The 22684-nt window shown below is 42.4% G+C and overlaps 2 protein-coding genes across 2 annotated transcripts; both read right to left on the reverse strand.

The window, feature by feature from the left end:
* Window positions 1-454: 454 nt before the first annotated feature.
* LOC308294618 (uncharacterized protein) lies at window positions 455-4700 on the reverse strand. The gene is made up of 4 exons (XM_080737357.1): window positions 4666-4700; window positions 4231-4311; window positions 2314-2942; window positions 455-1697 (listed from the first exon to the last, which is right to left on the reverse strand). Exons 2-3 carry the CDS (start codon window positions 4262-4264, stop codon window positions 2323-2325), a joined length of 654 nt encoding a protein of 217 aa, XP_080593483.1. The 5' UTR covers window positions 4265-4311; window positions 4666-4700; the 3' UTR covers window positions 455-1697; window positions 2314-2322.
* Window positions 4701-17600: 12900 nt separating this feature from the next.
* LOC308294619 (uncharacterized protein) lies at window positions 17601-20625 on the reverse strand. The gene is made up of 4 exons (XM_080737358.1): window positions 20591-20625; window positions 20144-20224; window positions 18228-18856; window positions 17601-17615 (listed from the first exon to the last, which is right to left on the reverse strand). The coding sequence occupies exons 2-3, from the start codon at window positions 20175-20177 to the stop codon at window positions 18237-18239; spliced, it is 654 nt and encodes a 217-aa protein (XP_080593484.1). The 5' UTR covers window positions 20178-20224; window positions 20591-20625; the 3' UTR covers window positions 17601-17615; window positions 18228-18236.
* Window positions 20626-22684: the final 2059 nt, after the last annotated feature.

Below are 22684 nucleotides of genomic sequence, written 5' to 3' on the forward strand. Positions count from 1 at the left end.
AATAATTTATATAACTTTTGTACATACTTCCATTACCTTTTTCTGACTAGCCAAAGGCCAAGGACCAAAACTAAGTGAATTTAGGAGTACTGGCCCCCAGGTGCTTTGTGCATTTATACAGGGTGAGGATATACTGTACATTGCTGCACACATGGTTATCATTAATTATCAATTAATGAGCTGACATAATTCCAATTTAAAACTCCCATTTTCCTGTGGAAAACACATTGCTCATGCCATCAAGTGTGCGGTACATACATAAATATACATATTCACATGTGTCAGAGGTGGAAAGCAACTAGTTATAATTGCTTTAGTTACTGTACTAGAAGTACACTAGCATATTGTGCAAGTAGATATTTATATTTAAGTAACAAAGTTAAAACCAATTTGTAATGGATGCAATGTTTATAACATAACCTTTTGTTTTAGAATACTGTATTTGAGCTATAATGAGAGTGCTTGTGCAGTGTTCTTCTATGATCAACACCAATTAACCTTGAATGTTTTCTTGATATAGGTTGCCCTTCGGTCAACCGAAAAGGGCAAGAGAACCAGAGGCAGGCCCAAAACCACTTGGAGAAGAATAGCCAAAGAGTGAACTGGGGAGAAGCTGAGAGTAAGGCCATGGGCCATGCTGGACTGTACTACTGCTCCTGGTGAAGAGATTCAGTAAGTAAAGTATGTTTCCGGATATCTTGGTAACTAAGCCCTAATTTTATTTCAATAACTATTATTAGAAAACATACAGTAGTAGAGACTAGAGAGAATAGAACATGATAGTTATAGCTAAATACGGTCATACAGAACGTATACCTGCCATGACTGATAGAAACTATATTAAATTGTTTGCAAGAACAATCCCACAAGAGGTAACCAATTCATTTTTGTGGCCAAGACTTGGCAAACTGCACAAAGAATTGTATCTGATCGTGCCAGGATACTTATTTGGGCATTAGGGTGTTTTTTAAGTAAGTAGTAACTCTTTTACTTACATACTGTCCAAAAGTGAATTTTCATACCACGCAGTAGTACTGTGTATTGGCCATTTGCATAAAGCATTTCAGCGCTCTTTCCACCTCTGGTTCAAGGGTGTGTGTTTTAGTGATCGACATTAGAAAAAAATACCTTTCCTGCCCATAACATCCAATTCAGGGGCCTTCAACGTTTTCAGGTCAAGGACCCCTTAGTTGAGAGAGAGATGAAGCAGGGACCCCCACAACCTGTTCATAGATTCCATATAGTTTCATTGTTTGACTGACAGCACAATCATCAGTGTATTTTGGATTCATGTCAATTTGTGTTTTCAGATATTTAACCACTTGAACTGTCAATACTTCATAAACTTGACCTTTCACTCCGTTCTTAGTCTGCTCTTTTTCCCCTCTACACCAAACCTCCAACCGCCAAAAAACGCGCTGCGAGGCGTTGTGAGCTTGTAGATCGGCTATTTTTGGCTAAAGCTCTCAGAATATGAACGCTAGGGTTCAAGTGAAAAAGGAGGAAAAAATCACCCAAAGATTTTTGAGGACCCCCTGTAGTAACTCTGGGGACCCCCTAGGGGTCCCGGACCCCCTGTTGAAGACCCCTGATCTAATTATATCAGTGTAATGTCCCAAACAATGGGAACAGAGGAATATGAGGATTGTCAGTCCAGTGGGAGGTTTTCTCTGTCTTCTGTTGGCCTCCAACTGTTCCTGAAACACAAACAATGAGGAGTTTTAGCCAGGGTACAGGGTATGCACACAAATAATCTGACCTTAACTTTAATTTAAGCAACGGTCATTGTTACTTGAATTATCTCTATCAGGTTATGGTCAGACGCCCTTTCATAGAAAGCCTGTAAACGTGATTAAAAGGACACGTTTGGAACATATATGTTATGATATAAAAAGGTAGGGCAAGTGATTTTCTTTGGTTAAAAGAATTGTTAAGTAGCTCTTCATTCTGATAATACTCGTTGCTATAGAGTATTTGTTCAGTAACAGGTGTCTCTCCAGCATTTTATTAAACAGAAAATGCATTTTCATTTGTATCCAATCAGGAAGGAGAAAAAGGAGAAGGAGAAAACCCTACCTTAAGTTTAAATTATAGTCCATCTCATCTCTATCACTTGCTGACCAAAAATAACTACGCTAAAAACGCCTGGCAAATCAACTCTCTCAGCAAAAGACACCGTTAGGTTATAACAGTTCCAGATTAAACCAGAATATAACCTTCCCCCCAGTGTCTTCTGCACACACACACACACACACACACACACACACACACACACACACACACACACACACACACACACACACACACACACACCTTATTGTATCATTGCTGATTCTTCATCCTCTCCTCTGTGATCCCTTCTTCCATCCGCTCATCCTCTCCCAGTTCCTCGTCCATCTCCTCTCTGCTTCCCTCTCCTTCCCTGGTCGCCGTCACGTAGCTCTGTCTGCCCCGCTGCCGCTGGGTGCGTCTCAGTTTGCGGTACTGGCCTCTCCTCCTCTGACCGAGGCCGGGCGTCTGTGCTGAAGTGGTGGGTGATGATGCCGGGTGAGGGGAGAGTCCCGAGGTTTGACTGAGTTCTGGTGGACTAGCAGCTGGGTTGGTCAGTGGAAAAGAGAAAGGAGACGAGGTGGTGGGCTGATTTATGGCCAGGTTTGACACTTGGATTTGGATTGCTGTGTGGTCATCGGATGTAGTGGATGCAGGAGGGACCGTGCGCGAGGCCGTGCTTTGACATGAGGGGGCTGAGGGTGTCTGGGTTGAGTCATTCATTGTGGCCACAACGTCCTCTAGGTCTGGATGTGACGTCATGGCCGAGGAGACCGCATCTGGTGTGAGACGCAGGCCAGGGGCCGTAGAGGATGCTGTGCATACTGTGGAGGAGTCAGGTGCTGTGGAGCAGCCTGCCGCTTCACTGTCAACTGGCCCTCTGACAGGGGAGTCTGGAAAACACACACATACAATGCCACATCAGCATCATCCTTTAAGACAGTGGTTCTCAACATTGTGGGTCGGTCCCCAAATTATTTTGGGGGGTCCCCAGATGATTAACTTAACATTGTTAACTTAACATTAACTTACCATTGTTTTCTCACTCAACAGTAAACAAACCACATACAGTTTGAGTGTATAGAGGGTATCTGCACATTTCTAAAGTGACAATTTAAGGACTTTTTAATACTTCTAAAATGACAAATTAAAAATTGTCCAAATTGTCAAATATTAGAGGCAGAAATTGTGAAAATAGCCGATCTATATGCTAAAAACGCAGTAGATCGGCTATTTCCACAATAGAACCGTGTTATACAAAATGTAATTCCTTGACTCTTAGTGATCGTCAGGGTGGGGGGGGGGGGGGGGGGGGGGTCCCCAGTTAAAATATGATTATTTTGGGGGTCACGGCCTGAAAAGGTTGAGAACCACTGCTTCAAGAGGCTGCATCACAGTTACATGTACAAAGACGTCCGTCAAACATGTGAGGCAAAAAAATAGACATACTGTATTCTAATCCTCTAAAATAATCAGCTGAAACACAGTCAGTCCGTTGTGGCGCTTTCTACAAGTTCTACACACTACTACATTTTAAACGGAATCTAAAGCCTGATACATACTTAGCTGCAGGCCGGTGTTGTTACACCAAATATAGGCATTGACACTAAGGCTTGCCACACCTGCCCCCGGCAGGTAAATAAAATGTTGGGACAGGTGAAGTTGGCTTTCAGGTTGCCCGACCGGGCAAGTGCTCATTTCAGAGGGGACGCAACCGTCAAACACAACACAAGATATCTGTCTAAACGCCTGAACGTGGCCAGAGCGCTCTGTCTTCTGCTCTGTGGAATGTAAAATAAGAGCACAGTTTACCTATAATGTGCTGTTTTCACTGTTGCTACACTTAAAAATATAAAATAGGCGTAAACCCATAGTCATATTCAATCACAGCTATGTAGGTATTTGGATAAAAATTTAGGTATGACATTTATCGCACAGCCCCAGGGGGTAAAAAGAAGTGTTAAATTGAGCAGTAATTAAAATCTTAACTATCATTTTTTTAAGATTTACTTTTCGGGCAAGTGGGCATGACCTTTGGGCAAGTAGAACATTACCTATACTTGCCCGATGGGCAAGTGCCTCTGAGACCTTAGTGTCAACCCCTGGAATATAGCTAGCAGTTGGTGGATTTTAGGTGAGCCACATTGAACCATGTATAAATCAGGTGGTATAAAAACCTACCAGGACCACTATCGGTCTGAGATTCATCAGTCATGGGTGGCTCCGCCTCCTCTTGAATAGTTGGCACCGAAGCAAGAAGACCTGACACACACACACACACACACACACGCACGCACACACACACACACACACACACACACACACACACACACACACACACACACACACACACACACACACACACACACACACAGAGCGTCATTCTGCGCCCTAATTCCTCTAGGAAATGGTTTAATGTAAGCATTCTACAAGCTGACAATGCAGGGAATAAGGACTGTAGAATGATTGGGTTGAGGTCTTAAAGACGGCCTACACAATAACATTTTTGTTTTAATAAAGACAATTCAATTATTTTAGGGTACATAGGGTTTATTTGAAAACGATAGTGTTCTAGGGAATACAGGGTTTGTTTCATTATGACAGTTGTTTACTTACTCAGTCCTCTGTAGTGTGACAGTTGCTGGTAGACTTGTTTCATTCTCTCTATGTTAAGCCTGCTCCCCTCGGCATGGTTGATCATGGGTTTGGGGTAGTCCACTCCCACCACGCAGTTGGCAGCCTTCTGGACCGATGGTGGGGCGTTCCAGGGCTCATAGATGTACCGGTTTGGGTAGTCCTTTAGAATGGGGATGTAACGCCTGGGGAAAAAGCGTTTACATGTTTTACATGATTCTTTTATTCGCTGGTTTGGATTACTGCATTTGAAGAACAGGAATAGGTTAGAGCAGGGTCTTCAACAGGCGGTCCGGGACCCCTAGGTCCTCAGAGTTACTACAGGGGGTAAATCTTTGTGTTTTAGAAACCTTTTTTCTCCTTTTTTATATTAACCACTTGAACCATAGTGTCCATATTCAGATAACTTTTGCCAAAAATAGCAGATCTACAAGCTCACAACGCCTCGCGATGCGAGGCGTTGTGAGCTTGTAGATCGGCCATTTTCGGCAAAGAGGTTTGATGTAAAGGTGAAAAAGAGCAGACTAAGTACAGAGTAGAAGGTCAAGTTTATTAGGTAATGACAGTTCAAGTGGTTAAATATCTGAAAACACAAATTCACATGCATCCAAAATACACTGATGATTGTGCTGTCAAACAATGAACTGTCGGGCAGAAACCTTGTACTGTATCTCCAAGTTTCAAATGTGTACGTCTTTTGGTAAAGCAAAGCCCTGCTTCATCATACAAGACTGTCGCAAAACACTAGTGAAAACAGCCAATCTACAAGCACACAATGCATCACGATGCGAGGCTGTGTGTGCTTGTAGATCTGCTGTTTTCACTAGTTTAGTACATTTTATAGATGATAAATAGAAAATGAACGGTTTTGGACACAAGTTTTCCACCCGACAACGACGATATGCTATAAATATAAGTTGCTGGGAGTGAAAATTATAATGTAGAGGTGCCTCGGATTAAGAAAATATTCATGGGGTGCCCTGAGACAAAAAGGTTTGGGAACCCCTGCAGTAGAGAACACATGGATTTCTTAGATTTACGGATATCAACAGACAATGAGGGAAACCTGCACACACTACAATTTTTTCATAAACCAACAGACCGTAACGCTATTCTACATGCACAGAGTCATCACCCCAGACGTACTGTATGGTGAAGAATATCCCATAAATACGGACAATACAATACCTGCGTCTTAAACACATCTTTATTGATCCTGCAGATTTTGAAAAGAAGGCAGGTGACATGAGAGACAGGTTCAGAGTGGATACAAGGCATCGGTTATACACACGGCAAGAAATGAGACAAAACAGATACAAAGGGAGACCCTTTTGGGATCTGTCAATAAAGACACCCCAGGTAACATAAATTTACTGCGTTTACTGCCTAATCAATGATTCAATGATGTCTTTTACTGCCATCAAAGTAGCTTACCTTTGCGATTTTATAGAAAAAAATATCCATTCATTATTTCCAACCGCAATCTTTTTGTAAAACACAGCCATATCTCTCAAAGAAATCACACCCAATGTGAAGTGAGCGGTGGTAGTGCTTGCGTAACGTCTTCAGACTAGGATTTGAGTCTAGGATGTACAGGCTATGCTACACACACGTTTTGCTATGGCAAAACGCTGAGGAAAAAGGCTACAGACACACAACATATGACATCACTAGACAAACATGATGCTACGTACACACATTTTGCTATGGCAAAAACGCTGAGGAAAAAGGCTACAGACACACGCACAGCCACGCACCTTAATGCCCTCATTAGCATAATGTATGCGCACCACGCCCACACGCATTTCCAAACCACGCCCCGCCCCCAATTTGCATATGTTGACTAAGCTCCTCCCCTTCATTTCCATACGGCCGCCTGCATTTTTTACGCGCTGGGAAATGCCACTTAACAGCCTCATTAGCATAATTTATGCGGACCACACCCACACGCATTTCCAAACCATGCACCGCCCCCAATTTTTTTAAGTCGACTAAGCTCCTCCCCTTCATTTACATACGGTCGTCTGCTTTTCTTACGCGCTGGAAAACCTACCTTAACGCCCTCATTAGCATAATGTATGCGAGCATAATGTATGCGCACCACGCCCACACGCATTTCCAAACCACGCCCCGCCCCCAATTTGCATATGTCGACTAAGCTCCTCCCCTTCATTTACATACGGCCGCCTGCATTTTTTACGCGCTGGGAAATGCCACTTAACAGCCTCATTAGCATAATTTATGCGGACCACGCCCACACGCATTTCCAAACCATGCACCGCCCCCAATTTTTTTAAGTCCACTAAGCTCCTCCCCTTCATTTACATACGGTCGTCTGCTTTTTTTACGCGCTGGGAAACCTACCTTAACGCCCTCATTAGCATAATGTATGCGAGCATAATGTATGCGCACCACGCCCACACGCATTTCCAAACCACGCCCCGCCCCCAATTTGCATATGTCGACTAAGCTCCTCCCCTTCATTTACATACGGCCGCCTGCATTTTTTACGCGCTGGGAAATGCCACTTAACAGCCTCATTAGCATAATTTATGCGGACCACGCCCACACGCATTTCCAAACCATGCACCGCCCCCAATTTTTTTAAGTCCACTAAGCTCCTCCCCTTCATTTACATACGGTCGTCTGCTTTTCTTACGCGCTGGGAAACCTACCTTAACGCCCTCATTAGCATAATGTATGCGAGCATAATGTATGCGCACCACGCCCACACGCATTTCCAAACCACGCCCCGCCCCCAATTTGCATATGTCGACTAAGCTCCTCCCCTTCATTTACATACGGCCGCCTGCATTTTTTACGCGCTGGGAAATGCCACTTAACAGCCTCATTAGCATAATTTATGCGGACCACGCCCACACGCATTTCCAAACCATGCACCGCCCCCAATTTTTTTAAGTCCACTAAGCTCCTCCCCTTCATTTACATACGGTCGTCTGCTTTTCTTACGCGCCATAATGTATGCGAGCATAATGTATGCGCACCACGCCCACAGCATTTCCAAACCACGCCCCGCCCCCAATTTGCATATGTCGACTAAGCTCCTCCCCTTCATTTACATACGGCCGCCTGCATTTTTTACGCGCTGGGAAATGCCACTTAACAGCCTCATTAGCATAATTTATGCGGACCACGCCCACACGCATTTCCAAACCATGCACCGCCCCCAATTTTTTTAAGTCGACTAAGCTCCTCCCCTTCATTTACATACGGTCGTCTGCTTTTTTTACGCGCTGGGAAATGCCACTTAACAGCCTCATTAGCATAATTTATGCGGACCACGCCCACACGCATTTCCAAACCATGCACCGCCCCCAATTTTTTTAAGTCCACTAAGCTCCTCCCCTTCATTTACATACGGTCGTCTGCTTTTCTTACGCGCTGGGAAACCTACCTTAACGCCCTCATTAGCATAATGTATGCGAGCATAATGTATGCGCACCACGCCCACACGCATTTCCAAACCACGCCCCGCCCCCAATTTGCATATGTCGACTAAGCTCCTCCCCTTCATTTACATACGGCCGCCTGCATTTTTTACGCGCTGGGAAATGCCACTTAACAGCCTCATTAGCATAATTTATGCGGACCACGCCCACACGCATTTCCAAACCATGCACCGCCCCCAATTTTTTTAAGTCGACTAAGCTCCTCCCCTTCATTTACATACGGTCGTCTGCTTTTTTACGCGCTGGGAAACCTACCTTAACGCCCTCATTAGCATAATGTATGCGAGCATAATGTATGCGCACCACGCCCACACGCATTTCCAAACCCCGCCCCGCCCCCAATTTGCATATGTCGACTAAGCTCCTCCCCTTCATTTACATACGGCCGCCTGCATTTTTTACGCGCTGGGAAATGCCACTTAACAGCCTCATTAGCATAATTTATGCAGACCACACCCACACGCATTTCCAAACCATGCACCGCCCCCAATTTTTTTAAGTCGACTAAGCTCCTCCCCTTCATTTACATACGGTCGTCTGCTTTTCTTACGCGCTGGGAAACCTACCTTAACGCCCTCATTAGCATAATGTATGCGAGCATAATGTATGCGCACCACGCCCACACGCATTTCCAAACCACGCCCCGCCCCCAATTTGCATATGTCGACTAAGCTCCTCCCCTTCATTTACATACGGCCACCTGCATTTTTTACGCGCTGGGAAATGCCACTTAACAGCCTCATTAGCATAATTTATGCGGACCACGCCCACACGCATTTCCAAACCATGCACCGCCCCCAATTTTTTTAAGTCGACTAAGCTCCTCCCCTTCATTTACATACGGTCGTCTGCTTTTTTTACGCGCTGGGAAACCTACCTTAACGCCCTCATTTGCATAATGTATGCGCACCACGCCCACACGCATTTCCAAACCATGCCCCCAACCTCATTAGCATAATTAACGCAGACCACACCCCTCATTAACATAATTAACACAGACCACCTTTTTTTCTTTTTTTAGCTCATTAACATAATTAATGCAGACCACGCCCCAACCCCATTAGCATAATTAACGCAGACCACACCCCTCATTAACATATTTAATGCATACCACCTTTTTTTCTTTTTTTTTGCTCATTAACATAATTAACGCAGACCACGCCCCTCATTAAAATAATTAACGCAGACCACACCCCTCATTAACATAATTAATGCAGACCACGCCCCAACCTCATTAGCATAATTAACGCAGACCACACCCCTCATTAACATAATTAACGCACACCACTTTTTTTTCTTTTTTGGCTCATTAACATAATTATCGCAGACCACGCCCCTCATTAACATAATTAACACAGACCCCTCATTAACATAATTAACGCAGACCACTACTTTTTTCTAGCCTCATTTACATAATAATCAGGCTCGCCGCCCCGCACGCGATGACACCCTCGGGGATCCCCGCTATTTATTTAATTAATTAATTAATTATTTATTTATTTATTTATTTATTTATTTATTTATTTATTTATTTATGAATGAATGAATGAATGAATGAATGAATGAAAGAAAGAGGAGTTAATTAATTAATTAATTAAAGAATCAGTAGCCTACGCAGTCGGGGGAAAGTTAGTTGTACCAGTGAGCCCAGCCAATGCAGGGGGCGGGGCCATAATTAATTAATTAATTAATTAATTAATTAAAGAATCCGTACGCAGTCGGGGGAAAGTTAGTTGTACCAGTGAGCCCAGCCAATGTGTCCTTTCGGCCTGGTGCAGACAGGGAAATAATTAATTAAATGAATCAATTAATTAATTAATTAATTAATTAATTAAATAAATAATGTCAAATGTTGCAATTCCAAACATTCAAACATAACCCGCTTTACTTCAGTCTATATTAGTAGCCTAGTATAGTAGTATTAAAATGTATTCCTTTTTTGTCCAATGTATTTAAGTTCATAAAGTTAACATGAGTAACTAAATGCATTTGACATTAAATCAAAATGTTACATTTAGGATTCCAAATCAAAAGAAGCAAAAATAGCCGATCTACAAGCGTGCTGCGACTCGGCCTCATGGTGGCACTAGAAGAGGAGGGCCATGGGTGAGAATCGATGGGTGGAGGGCAGGGACAGTGTGTGCCAAATTTGGCACGGATCGTGGCAGCGGTTGCAGAGATATGAGCAGGGCAAAAGTGTGACGGAGAGACAGACAGCTGGTCGAGGTTTCGATAGTAACTTGTACCAGTGAACTGTACTGTCATGAAACTTGTCATAAAGTCTTCAATCAATCACTCGATAAAGGGATCAATACTGCATTAGATAAATAACCCACATTTACCCAAAACAGCTGATCCACAAGCCCACATGCAGCCTTGTAGATCGGCTGTTTTTATTGTTTTATTTTTTAAATTGTTTCCCCCTGACTTAGTCTTTTCTAGGATCACCTTTTAGTTGAGCTTGTACCAGTGAACTGTACTGTCAATGACACTGTATACCTATGACAGTCCTATATCGATAATTAGTTCATTCGTGAATGACTTCCCTGTGGAAATAAGCCAAAAACATTACTGGGATCTCCTTTTAGTTGACCTTGTACCAGTGAACTGTACTGTCAATGACACTGTACCTATATGGTCCTATATCAATAATTCGTTCATTCATGAATGACTTCCCTGTGGAAATAAGCCAAAAACATTACTGGGATCTCCTTTTAGTTGACCTTGTACCAGTGAACTGTACTGTCATGAGACTCTGGCTGTTCCTATTTTAATTCATTGGATTTATCTATCTGTCTTTCTTTCTACACATATGCATTCACATTGCATTGAACGCATGCATCAGCCCAGCAGCTGTTTTTTTTTTTTTTTCCCCCTCTTTCCAACCTCCAGGCAGACACGGCGTCTACCCAGCGTCTACCCCCCGGACAGCGTGCCCAGGCTGGGCGGCGAAGCCGCCCAGCCCCCCCAACCCCCTGGAAGTGCGGTAGACTGCAAACCGACAGAACCTATCTGTAGGTCCCCATCAACAGACGGCGCTGTAGCCAAGGAATTCCCCCCCGACCAGGAAGTGCCTCTCTGTCTCTGTGTTTACACCACGAGAGGAGAGGAGAGGACAGGAGAGTGGCTCTGTCGTCTGTACGTCTTCACTCACACTGGTAAATATGTGACAGTAATCTTTGCTATAGAGTGTTTGTTCAGTAACAGTGTTAAACAGCTTTATATTGTGACAGTAATCATTGCTATAGAGTGTTTGTTCAGTAACAGTGTTAAACAGCTTTATATTGTGACAGTAATCATTGCTATAGAGTGTTTGTTCAGTAACAGTGTTAAACAGCTTTATATTGTGACAGTAATCATTGCTATAGAGTGTTTGTTCAGTAACAGTGTTAAACAGCTTTATATTGTGACAGTAATCATTGCTATAGAGTGTTTGTTCAGTAACAGTGTTAAATAGCTTCATATTGTGACAGTAATCATTGCTATAGAGCGTTTGTTCAGTAACAGTGTTAAATAGCTTCATATTGTGACAGTAATCATTGCTATAGAGTGTTTGTTCAGTAACAGTGTTAAATAGCTCTATATTGACAGTAATCATTGCTATAGAGTGTTTGTTCAGTAACAGTGTTAAACAGCTTTATATTGTGACAGTAATCATTGCTATAGAGTGTTTGTTCAGTAACAGTGTTAAATAGCTTCATATTGTGACAGTAATCATTGCTATAGAGCGTTTGTTCAGTAACAGTGTTAAATAGCTTCATATTGTGACAGTAATCATTGCTATAGAGTGTTTGTTCAGTAACAGTGTTAAATAGCTCTATATTGACAGTAATCATTGCTATAGCGTGTTCAGTAACAGTGTTAAATAGCTCTATATTGTGACAGCAATCATTGCTATAGAGTGTTTTAAATAACTTACACGTGAGTTTAGGAGTTTATCAACAAACCTGGACGTGCTGCGGTAACTAACCGTACCGTAAACATGGTGATCAACAAACCTGGATGCAACTGAAATTTGTGGGGGTAGGTGTTGTTGTAACTAAGTAGCCTAACTCACTGAGTAAAGTTATAAAATTCCACAATGTAGAGGACTTTTAGGCATAGTTTTACTGAGGTTAGGGTTAGGATTAGGTTTACGCACTCACTAGTAGTCACTACACTGACTGAGCACACACCCAGTGCGCATTTCCGAACGCACCCTTTGATACACTCGGACTGAAACACCAGCAGAAAACACTCTCCCCTGAGGGGGTATCTCATCAAATGGTGGTCCATGGCTCAAATTCAGAAAAGACATGAAAAACACTAGCCTGCTTCCAGCCCATAGACCATGGCAGTCATATTGACATAAATAGTAGGGTAACCTAATGATAGTCTACATCTTGTACAGGTAGGCCTACCAATGTCAATGATGCTATTTAATTAGTTTTGTTCAGGTCACTGTCCAGGGTGGCTTTGCTACACGATGGAGCCTTAATTAGCCTATCATTAACACCTGGACATCTGTTGATGTTACTGTTGATGTTTCCCAGAAAAAGGTCACATAATCCAGTGATAAAGCAGATATATAGGTCTAAAGGAGAGTGGAGACACATCACAGTTAGGTAGGGTAGACGGAATGGAGAGGAAAAAAGATGGGGACAAAACTATGAAAAACAATTTCACTCACCTCAGTCACCTGTTGTTTAAAATGTGTAAAAATAACGAGTCGCAATTTGTAACCACTCCTTAAAACTGCGTCTACCCGCTGCAACGGGTCTCGTCTGAGTTCCCAGAAGTTATTTTTAGTTCAGAGTGACCCACCAATGAGTCTGGGCTCCACCAAAAAGACGGCGTCAAAAAATGAACCGGGCGAATTTGGGCGTCCGAAGCCTGGCTCCTGTGATAGGCTACATTCGGGGGCAGACGTCCATTCAGAAACACCCCACTGAGAAACATGGCCATTCAGAAATACCCCCACTGAGGTTAGGGTTAGGGTTTAGGTGACACCTCCATTTAGAATAATGGAAGTCAATCTTCTGACTGAATGACAATATTTCTGAATTCCACAGCCTACTACAAGCTACAATATCAACTATCAAATATTAAAATGAAAAAGCACCACCATAAACCCAATTATTGTTTTCCATCACAACTTTAATGAAAATACACTTTTGTACAATAATGTACAAAACAAATAAAGCCCATATGTAGCCCACAGCACTCAGGGAGACTTTGGTCAAGCAGCCGGGCATCACACTGTCATCAGTTGGAATGTACAGCAAAACACAAGCACGTTATGAGTTCATGGTAACTATAACTAACTGGGATGTTAACTGTATGAGCAGGAGAAGTGTAATATGAAGTGGACATGAAGACACTCTGTCCTGATTAAGTCTCTGGACACTATTTGGTTTCACATGTATTCTGGTACTGCCATTTGGAGGCCACACATTAAATTAGCCTATAGGCCTACCAGTTATCTTGAAAGTAGCCTATTAGACATTTGGTAAATATTAGGCTACCATCATTATTAGCCTACCACTTTTATATCAAGTCACCCTTTAGGGGTGTGTATGTGAGTGGGGGTGTTCTTCGCATTCATTTAAACTACAAGTCAGTCAGCTTATGCAAGTTCTTTAGAATTCCATTCATAAACTGGGTTTGAACATTTGTAATTAACGTTTTTCATTCAATGTTGTAGTTCAAAATGCACACAAATCATAAAAGGTAGGGTTAATCAAAAGCAGAGTGAAAGATCTCTTTTCATTATTAATGCAGGTTTATGCACTTGATAAACCAAGCATTTACCAATTTACCCGCCATAGACACATAACATTAACAAATTAGGCAATTTCACAAAAAGTTATTTGGCTGATGTACTGTAGCATGCAAATGTACTTTAGTAATTTAGTGAAAGGCATTCTATCATCTACATCCAGAAAGAAAGTTCTGGTCAGAGAAGGTTTATTGACTTAAAAGTCACAGAGCTGGTGTTTTGAGTCCTTTGTATGTGGGCTCTTTCAGTGTCAAAAGGGCAGAAATCCATTTTCGTAAAATTAAAAAGCTTTCAGTCTGAACTAATTACTAGTTACTGACAACACTCACTGTCCCAATAGTTTTGGCCCGGTCACAAATTACTGAAAGTAATAATTTAGCATCAGCAGCTATGACATCATCTGTCATTAATAATAGGCCTAATAGTGCAAAGTGCTAGTAGTAGTGCTAGATCAGTGTTTCTCAACCTTTTTTCTGCATGGGCACACTTTTCATGTCCCAATAATCCATGGGCACGCGAACATACGGGGGTGTAAATATCGTCACTGTCGGGAAGAAACCTTGTATCTCCAAGTTTCAAATTTGTACATTTCTTCGTAAAGTAAAGCCCTGCTTCATCATACAAGGCTGTCGCACAACAGTAGTGAAAACAGCAGATCTGTAGATCGGCTGTTTTCACTAGTTTAAATCATTTTTAAAATGATAAATACAATACTGGCTTTCAAGCAGTTTCAAGGGGCACACTTGACCCTTCTCAGGGGCACACCAAAGGTCCCCAGGCACAGTGGTTGAGAAACACTGTGCTAGATAATGCTTCTGTAATGAGTTAATGAACCAAGTGTGACAGAGAAGTATCGCTCAAGTGAATGTTAATGAAATGCATGTAGAATCAATCCCTCTCAGATTATGGGAAACGTCTGCCTCACAACTACAACGCTTTGGTAATCCAACTGAGCTTTGTGGAAATCCTCTCCGATAGACAAGATTGTCAATTAGACAGGAAAGAGAGACAGTTTATGGTTATATATATATAACATATAATATATACACAAGTTGACATAGTAAGTGCAATTAAACATAGACACACACAGGAGAGAATGAGTTTAACACATTAGCGTTTCCTCTACATTCATTCCTCTGAAGAGTAGCGTTATCCACTGTCAAAAGAAAACATGTCTTTATCATCCTTCTTTGTGGAGAAAATAGCATTAATTGCCAAAATATATAATACGAATATTATTATATAAGCATCCAAACAACAGTTCCACAATCCGGAACGTCATGGCAACAATCTGGAGCTATACAGTAAAGTGCCTCACCAAAATGGCAAAACTTGAATGCTTGAATTATGCTACAGTTATAGTGTATAGAGACACTAGCAATGGCAATGTAGTTTCAGTTTGTGAATTGTTGTGCCACTGTATTTGTGCATGTCTCTGTGTGCGTACTGTATATGATGCTCCTAAATCAGAAATTGATTTAGTGGTGCATGTACTGTAGGTGAATACAAATATAAATTTCAAATCAAGTAACAGTCATCTGTCACTAATTTATACAATATAGCATCTCTGCCGCAGGCCAAAATATCTGCAATATTTTCCAAAACAATCAAATTATAGTCATTTACATATTAACACCATATACAGGGCTTCAGTATATATTGTCATTGTCGGGCAGAAACCTTGTATCTCCAAGTTTCAAATGTGTACGTTTTTTGGTAAAGCAAAGCTCTGCTTCATCATACTGTACAAGACCGTCGCACAAAACTAGTGAAAACAGCAGATCTACAAGCACACAAAGCCTCGCATAGCAAATCTTTTAGAGATGATAAATACGAAACGAACGGTTTTGGACATACAAGGTTTCCATCCGACAATGACGATATGCTCTATGAAGCAGTCTTTACAGTTTGAATGCGGCAAACATTAGTAAATACATCAGGGTCACAACAAGGTGAGAAGCCTCTGATTCTCTTTGAGCTAAAACGTCTTTTTATAGTTTATATGGGGAGGACTTGATCTGGTAGAAAGATTCTGGAAAGGCAAGCATCACCCATGACTTCAATTCACTTCCATCATTCAACACACTAGGATCTTTATGTCCCCGTTTCGGTTAAATGAATGTTCCCTGACACCTCATCCGCACTGCACGCAAGCGACATCCCGCGAAATACTGTCCGCATATGGAGTGTCGGCCACTGCGTTGCGACATAGCCTGAACCAATCAAATAAATACATAATAATATAAAGTGTTTGGGGGGCGGGACATGGCCATGTACCTCTATGGACGTCGCCGCGAAACCTCGCTCAAATAGAGACTCCGCTCGTCGCTCGCGTCGCATCGCGGGCAGTGCGAATGAGCTGTAAGGTGTTCAGACTACAAATTGCAACCAAATAATTTATATAACTTTTGTACATACTTCCATTACCTTTTTCTGACTAGCCAAAGGCCAAGGACCAAAACTAAGTTAATTTAGGAGTACTGGCCCCCAGGTGCTTTGTGCATTTATACAGGGTGAGGATATACTGTACATTGCTGCACACATGGTTATCATTAATTATCAATTAATGAGCTGACATAGTTCCAATTTAAAACTCCCATTTTCCTGTGGAAAACACATTGCTCATGCCATCAAGTGTGCGGTACATACATAAATATACATATTCACATGTGTCAGAGGTGGAAAGCAACTAGTTATAATTGCTTTAGTCACTGTACTAGAAGTACACTAGCATATTGTGCAAGTAGATTTTTATATTTAAGTAACAAAGTTAAAACCAATTTGTAATGGATGCAATGTTTATAACATAACCTTTTGTTTTAGAATACTGTATTTGAGCTATAACGAGAGTGCTTTGTGCAGTGTTCTTCTATGATCAACACCAATTAACCTTGAATGTTTTCTTGATATAGGTTGCCCTTCGGTCAACCGAAAAGGGCAAGAGAACCAGAGGCAGGCCCAAAACCACTTGGAGAAGAATAGCCAAAGAGTGAACTGGGGAGAAGCTGAGAAAAAGTGAATTTTCATACCACACAGTAGTACTGTGTATTGGCCATTTGCATAAAGCATTTCAGCGCTCTTTCCACCTCTGGTTCAAGGGTGTGTGTTTTAGTGATCGACATTAGAAAAAAATACCTTTCCTGCCCATAACATCCAATTCAGGGGCCTTCAACGTTTTCAGGTCAAGGACCCCTTAGTTGAGAGAGAGATGAAGCAGGGACCCCCACAACCTGTTCATAGATTCCATATAGTTTCATTGTTTGACTGACAGCACAATCATCAGTGTATTTTGGATTCATGTCAATTTGTGTTTTCAGATATTTAACCACTTGAACTGTCAATACTTCATAAACTTGACCTTTCACTCCGTTCTTAGTCTGCTCTTTTTCCCCTCTACACCAAACCTCCAACCGCCAAAAAACGCGCTGCGAGGCGTTGTGAGCTTGTAGATCGGCTATTTTTGGCTAAAGCTCTCAGAATATGAACGCTAGGGTTCAAGTGAAAAAGGAGGAAAAAATCACCCAAAGATTTTTGAGGACCCCCTGTAGTAACTCTGGGGACCCCCTAGGGGTCCCGGACCCCCTGTTGAAGACCCCTGATCTAATTATATCAGTGTAATGTCCCAAACAATGGGAACAGAGGAATATGAGGATTGTCAGTCCAGTGGGAGGTTTTCTCTGTCTTCTGATGGCCTCCAACTGTTCCTGAAACACAAACAATGAAGAGTTTTAGCCAGGGTACAGGGTATGCACACAAATAATCTGACCTTAACTTTAATTTAAGCAACGGTCATTGTTACTTGAATTATCTCTATCAGGTTATGGTCAGACGCCCTTTCATAGAAAGCCTGTAAACGTGATTAAAAGGACACGTTTGGAACATATATTTTATGATATAAAAAGGTAGGGCAAGTGATTTTCTTTGGTTAAAAGAATTGTTAAGTAGCTCTTCATTCTGATAATACTCGTTGCTATAGAGTATTTGTTCAGTAACAGGTGTCTCTCCAGCATTTTATTAAACAGAAAATGCATTTTCATTTGTATCCAATCAGGAAGGAGAAAAAGGAGAAGGAGAAAACCCTACCTTAAGTTTAAATTATAGTCCATCTCATCTCTATCACTTGCTGACCAAAAATAACTACGCTAAAAACGCCTGGCAAATCAACTCTCTCAGCAAAAGACACCGTTAGGTTATAACAGTTCCAGATTAAACCAGAATATAACCTTCCCCCCAGTGTCTTCTGCACACACACACACACACACACACACACACACACACACACACACACACACACACACACACACACACACACACACCTTATTGTATCATTGCTGATTCTTCATCCTCTCCTCTGTGATCCCTTCTTCCATCCGCTCATCCTCTCCCAGTTCCTCGTCCATCTCCTCTCTGCTTCCCTCTCCTTCCCTGGTCGCCGTCACGTAGCTCTGTCTGCCCCGCTGCCGCTGGGTGCGTCTCAGTTTGCGGTACTGGCCTCTCCTCCTCTGACCGAGGCCGGGCGTCTGTGCTGAAGTGGTGGGTGATGATGCCGGGTGAGGGGAGAGTCCCGAGGTTTGACTGAGTTCTGGTGGACTAGCAGCTGGGTTGGTCAGTGGAAAAGAGAAAGGAGACGAGGTGGTGGGCTGATTTATGGCCAGGTTTGACACTTGGATTTGGATTGCTGTGTGGTCATCGGATGTAGTGGATGCAGGAGGGACCGTGCGCGAGGCCGTGCTTTGACATGAGGGGGCTGAGGGTGTCTGGGTTGAGTCATTCATTGTGGCCACAACGTCCTCTAGGTCTGGATGTGACGTCATGGCCGAGGAGACCGCATCTGGTGTGAGACGCAGGCCAGGGGCCGTAGAGGATGCTGTGCATACTGTGGAGGAGTCAGGTGCTGTGGAGCAGCCTGCCGCTTCACTGTCAACTGGCCCTCTGACAGGGGAGTCTGGAAAACACACACATACAATGCCACATCAGCATCATCCTTTAAGACAGTGGTTCTCAACATTGTGGGTCGGTCCCCAAATTATTTTGGGGGGTCCCCAGATGATTAACTTAACATTGTTAACTTAACATTAACTTACCATTGTTTTCTCACTCAACAGTAAACAAACCACATACAGTTTGAGTGTATAGAGGGTATCTGCACATTTCTAAAGTGACAATTTAAGGACTTTTTAATACTTCTAAAATGACAAATTAAAAATTGTCCAAATTGTCAAATATTAGAGGCAGAAATTGTGAAAATAGCCGATCTATATGCTAAAAACGCAGTAGATCGGCTATTTCCACAATAGAACCGTGTTATACAAAATGTAATTCCTTGACTCTTAGTGATCGTCAGGGTGGGGGGGGGGGGGGGGGGGGGTCCCCAGTTAAAATATGATTATTTTGGGGGTCACGGCCTGAAAAGGTTGAGAACCACTGCTTCAAGAGGCTGCATCACAGTTACATGTACAAAGACGTCCGTCAAACATGTGAGGCAAAAAAATAGACATACTGTATTCTAATCCTCTAAAATAATCAGCTGAAACACAGTCAGTCCGTTGTGGCGCTTTCTACAAGTTCTACACACTACTACATTTTAAACGGAATCTAAAGCCTGATACATACTTAGCTGCAGGCCGGTGTTGTTACACCAAATATAGGCATTGACACTAAGGCTTGCCACACCTGCCCCCGGCAGGTAAATAAAATGTTGGGACAGGTGAAGTTGGCTTTCAGGTTGCCCGACCGGGCAAGTGCTCATTTCAGAGGGGACGCAACCGTCAAACACAACACAAGATATCTGTCTAAACGCCTGAACGTGGCCAGAGCGCTCTGTCTTCTGCTCTGTGGAATGTAAAATAAGAGCACAGTTTACCTATAATGTGCTGTTTTCACTGTTGCTACACTTAAAAATATAAAATAGGCGTAAACCCATAGTCATATTCAATCACAGCTATGTAGGTATTTGGATAAAAATTTAGGTATGACATTTATCGCACAGCCCCAGGGGGTAAAAAGAAGTGTTAAATTGAGCAGTAATTAAAATCTTAACTATCATTTTTTTAAGATTTACTTTTCGGGCAAGTGGGCATGACCTTTGGGCAAGTAGAACATTACCTATACTTGCCCGATGGGCAAGTGCCTCTGAGACCTTAGTGTCAACCCCTGGAATATAGCTAGCAGTTGGTGGATTTTAGGTGAGCCACATTGAACCATGTATAAATCAGGTGGTATAAAAACCTACCAGGACCACTATCGGTCTGAGATTCATCAGTCATGGGTGGCTCCGCCTCCTCTTGAATAGTTGGCACCGAAGCAAGAAGACCTGACACACACACACACACACACACACGCACGCACACACACACACACACACACACACACACACACACACACACACACACACACACACACACACACACACACACACACACACACACACACACACAGAGCGTCATTCTGCGCCCTAATTCCTCTAGGAAATGGTTTAATGTAAGCATTCTACAAGCTGACAATGCAGGGAATAAGGACTGTAGAATGATTGGGTTGAGGTCTTAAAGACGGCCTACACAATAACATTTTTGTTTTAATAAAGACAATTCAATTATTTTAGGGTACATAGGGTTTATTTGAAAACGATAGTGTTCTAGGGAATACAGGGTTTGTTTCATTATGACAGTTGTTTACTTACTCAGTCCTCTGTAGTGTGACAGTTGCTGGTAGACTTGTTTCATTCTCTCTATGTTAAGCCTGCTCCCCTCGGCATGGTTGATCATGGGTTTGGGGTAGTCCACTCCCACCACGCAGTTGGCAGCCTTCTGGACCGATGGTGGGGCGTTCCAGGGCTCATAGATGTACCGGTTTGGGTAGTCCTTTAGAATGGGGATGTAACGCCTGGGGAAAAAGCGTTTACATGTTTTACATGATTCTTTTATTCGCTGGTTTGGATTACTGCATTTGAAGAACAGGAATAGGTTAGAGCAGGGTCTTCAACAGGCGGTCCGGGACCCCTAGGTCCTCAGAGTTACTACAGGGGGTAAATCTTTGTGTTTTAGAAACCTTTTTTCTCCTTTTTTATATTAACCACTTGAACCATAGTGTCCATATTCAGATAACTTTTGCCAAAAATAGCAGATCTACAAGCTCACAACGCCTCGCGATGCGAGGCGTTGTGAGCTTGTAGATCGGCCATTTTCGGCAAAGAGGTTTGATGTAAAGGTGAAAAAGAGCAGACTAAGTACAGAGTAGAAGGTCAAGTTTATTAGGTAATGACAGTTCAAGTGGTTAAATATCTGAAAACACAAATTCACATGCATCCAAAATACACTGATGATTGTGCTGTCAAACAATGAACTGTCGGGCAGAAACCTTGTACTGTATCTCCAAGTTTCAAATGTGTACGTCTTTTGGTAAAGCAAAGCCCTGCTTCATCATACAAGACTGTCGCAAAACACTAGTGAAAACAGCCAATCTACAAGCACACAATGCATCACGATGCGAGGCTGTGTGTGCTTGTAGATCTGCTGTTTTCACTAGTTTAGTACATTTTATAGATGATAAATAGAAAATGAACGGTTTTGGACACAAGTTTTCCACCCGACAACGACGATATGCTATAAATATAAGTTGCTGGGAGTGAAAATTATAATGTAGAGGTGCCTCGGATTAAGAAAATATTCATGGGGTGCCCTGAGACAAAAAGGTTTGGGAACCCCTGCAGTAGAGAACACATGGATTTCTTAGATTTACGGATATCAACAGACAATGAGGGAAACCTGCACACACTACAATTTTTTCATAAACCAACAGACCGTAACGCTATTCTACATGCACAGAGTCATCACCCCAGACGTACTGTATGGTGAAGAATATCCCATAAATACGGACAATACAATACCTGCGTCTTAAACACATCTTTATTGATCCTGCAGATTTTGAAAAGAAGGCAGGTGACATGAGAGACAGGTTCAGAGTGGATACAAGGCATCGGTTATACACACGGCAAGAAATGAGACAAAACAGATACAAAGGGAGACCCTTTTGGGATCTGTCAATAAAGACACCCCAGGTAACATAAATTTACTGCGTTTACTGCCTAATCAATGATTCAATGATGTCTTTTACTGCCATCAAAGTAGCTTACCTTTGCGATTTTATAGAAAAAAATATCCATTCATTATTTCCAACCGCAATCTTTTTGTAAAACACAGCCATATCTCTCAAAGAAATCACACCCAATGTGAAGTGAGCGGTGGTAGTGCTTGCGTAACGTCTTCAGACTAGGATTTGAGTCTAGGATGTACAGGCTATGCTACACACACGTTTTGCTATGGCAAAACGCTGAGGAAAAAGGCTACAGACACACAACATATGACATCACTAGACAAACATGATGCTACGTACACACATTTTGCTATGGCAAAAACGCTGAGGAAAAAGGCTACAGACACACGCACAGCCACGCACCTTAACACATGGGCGGCCAAGGTTTATAACATTTATAGCTGTTGCTGGTGCCACCATTGACTTACGTTATGTTTTGATGAGCCCCGCAAGCTTTGTGCGTGTGCACGTGCGTGTCCAGAGAAGATTGAGGAGGTACTCCATTTGTTTACAAACGCTCGCGAAACTCGCGGTAAAAAAATCGCGGTAAATTCGCGGTAAAGTGTCGCCGTGAAAACAATCAGCTCTCTGCCTCCATGGGGCTGTTTTTACCTCATTCTCAGATAAAGCCGTTCTTATGTTTCAAAGTAGAATCTAAAGCCATGTAAAATCCTTCCGTGTG

Source organism: Nannobrachium achirus (assembly GCF_963921795.1).
Source record: "Nannobrachium achirus genome assembly, chromosome: 11".
NCBI lineage: Eukaryota > Metazoa > Chordata > Actinopteri > Myctophiformes > Myctophidae > Nannobrachium > Nannobrachium achirus.

Coding starts and splice junctions, on each gene's coding strand:
- LOC308294618 (XM_080737357.1), bottom strand. CDS start 4,264: ATGACTGATGAATCTCAGACCGATAGTGGTCCTG. Junction 2,943..4,230: donor TCAGACCGATAGTGGTCCTG/GTAGGTTTTTAT, acceptor TGTGTTTTCCAG/ACTCCCCTGTCAGAGGGCCA.
- LOC308294619 (XM_080737358.1), bottom strand. CDS start 20,177: ATGACTGATGAATCTCAGACCGATAGTGGTCCTG. Junction 18,857..20,143: donor TCAGACCGATAGTGGTCCTG/GTAGGTTTTTAT, acceptor TGTGTTTTCCAG/ACTCCCCTGTCAGAGGGCCA.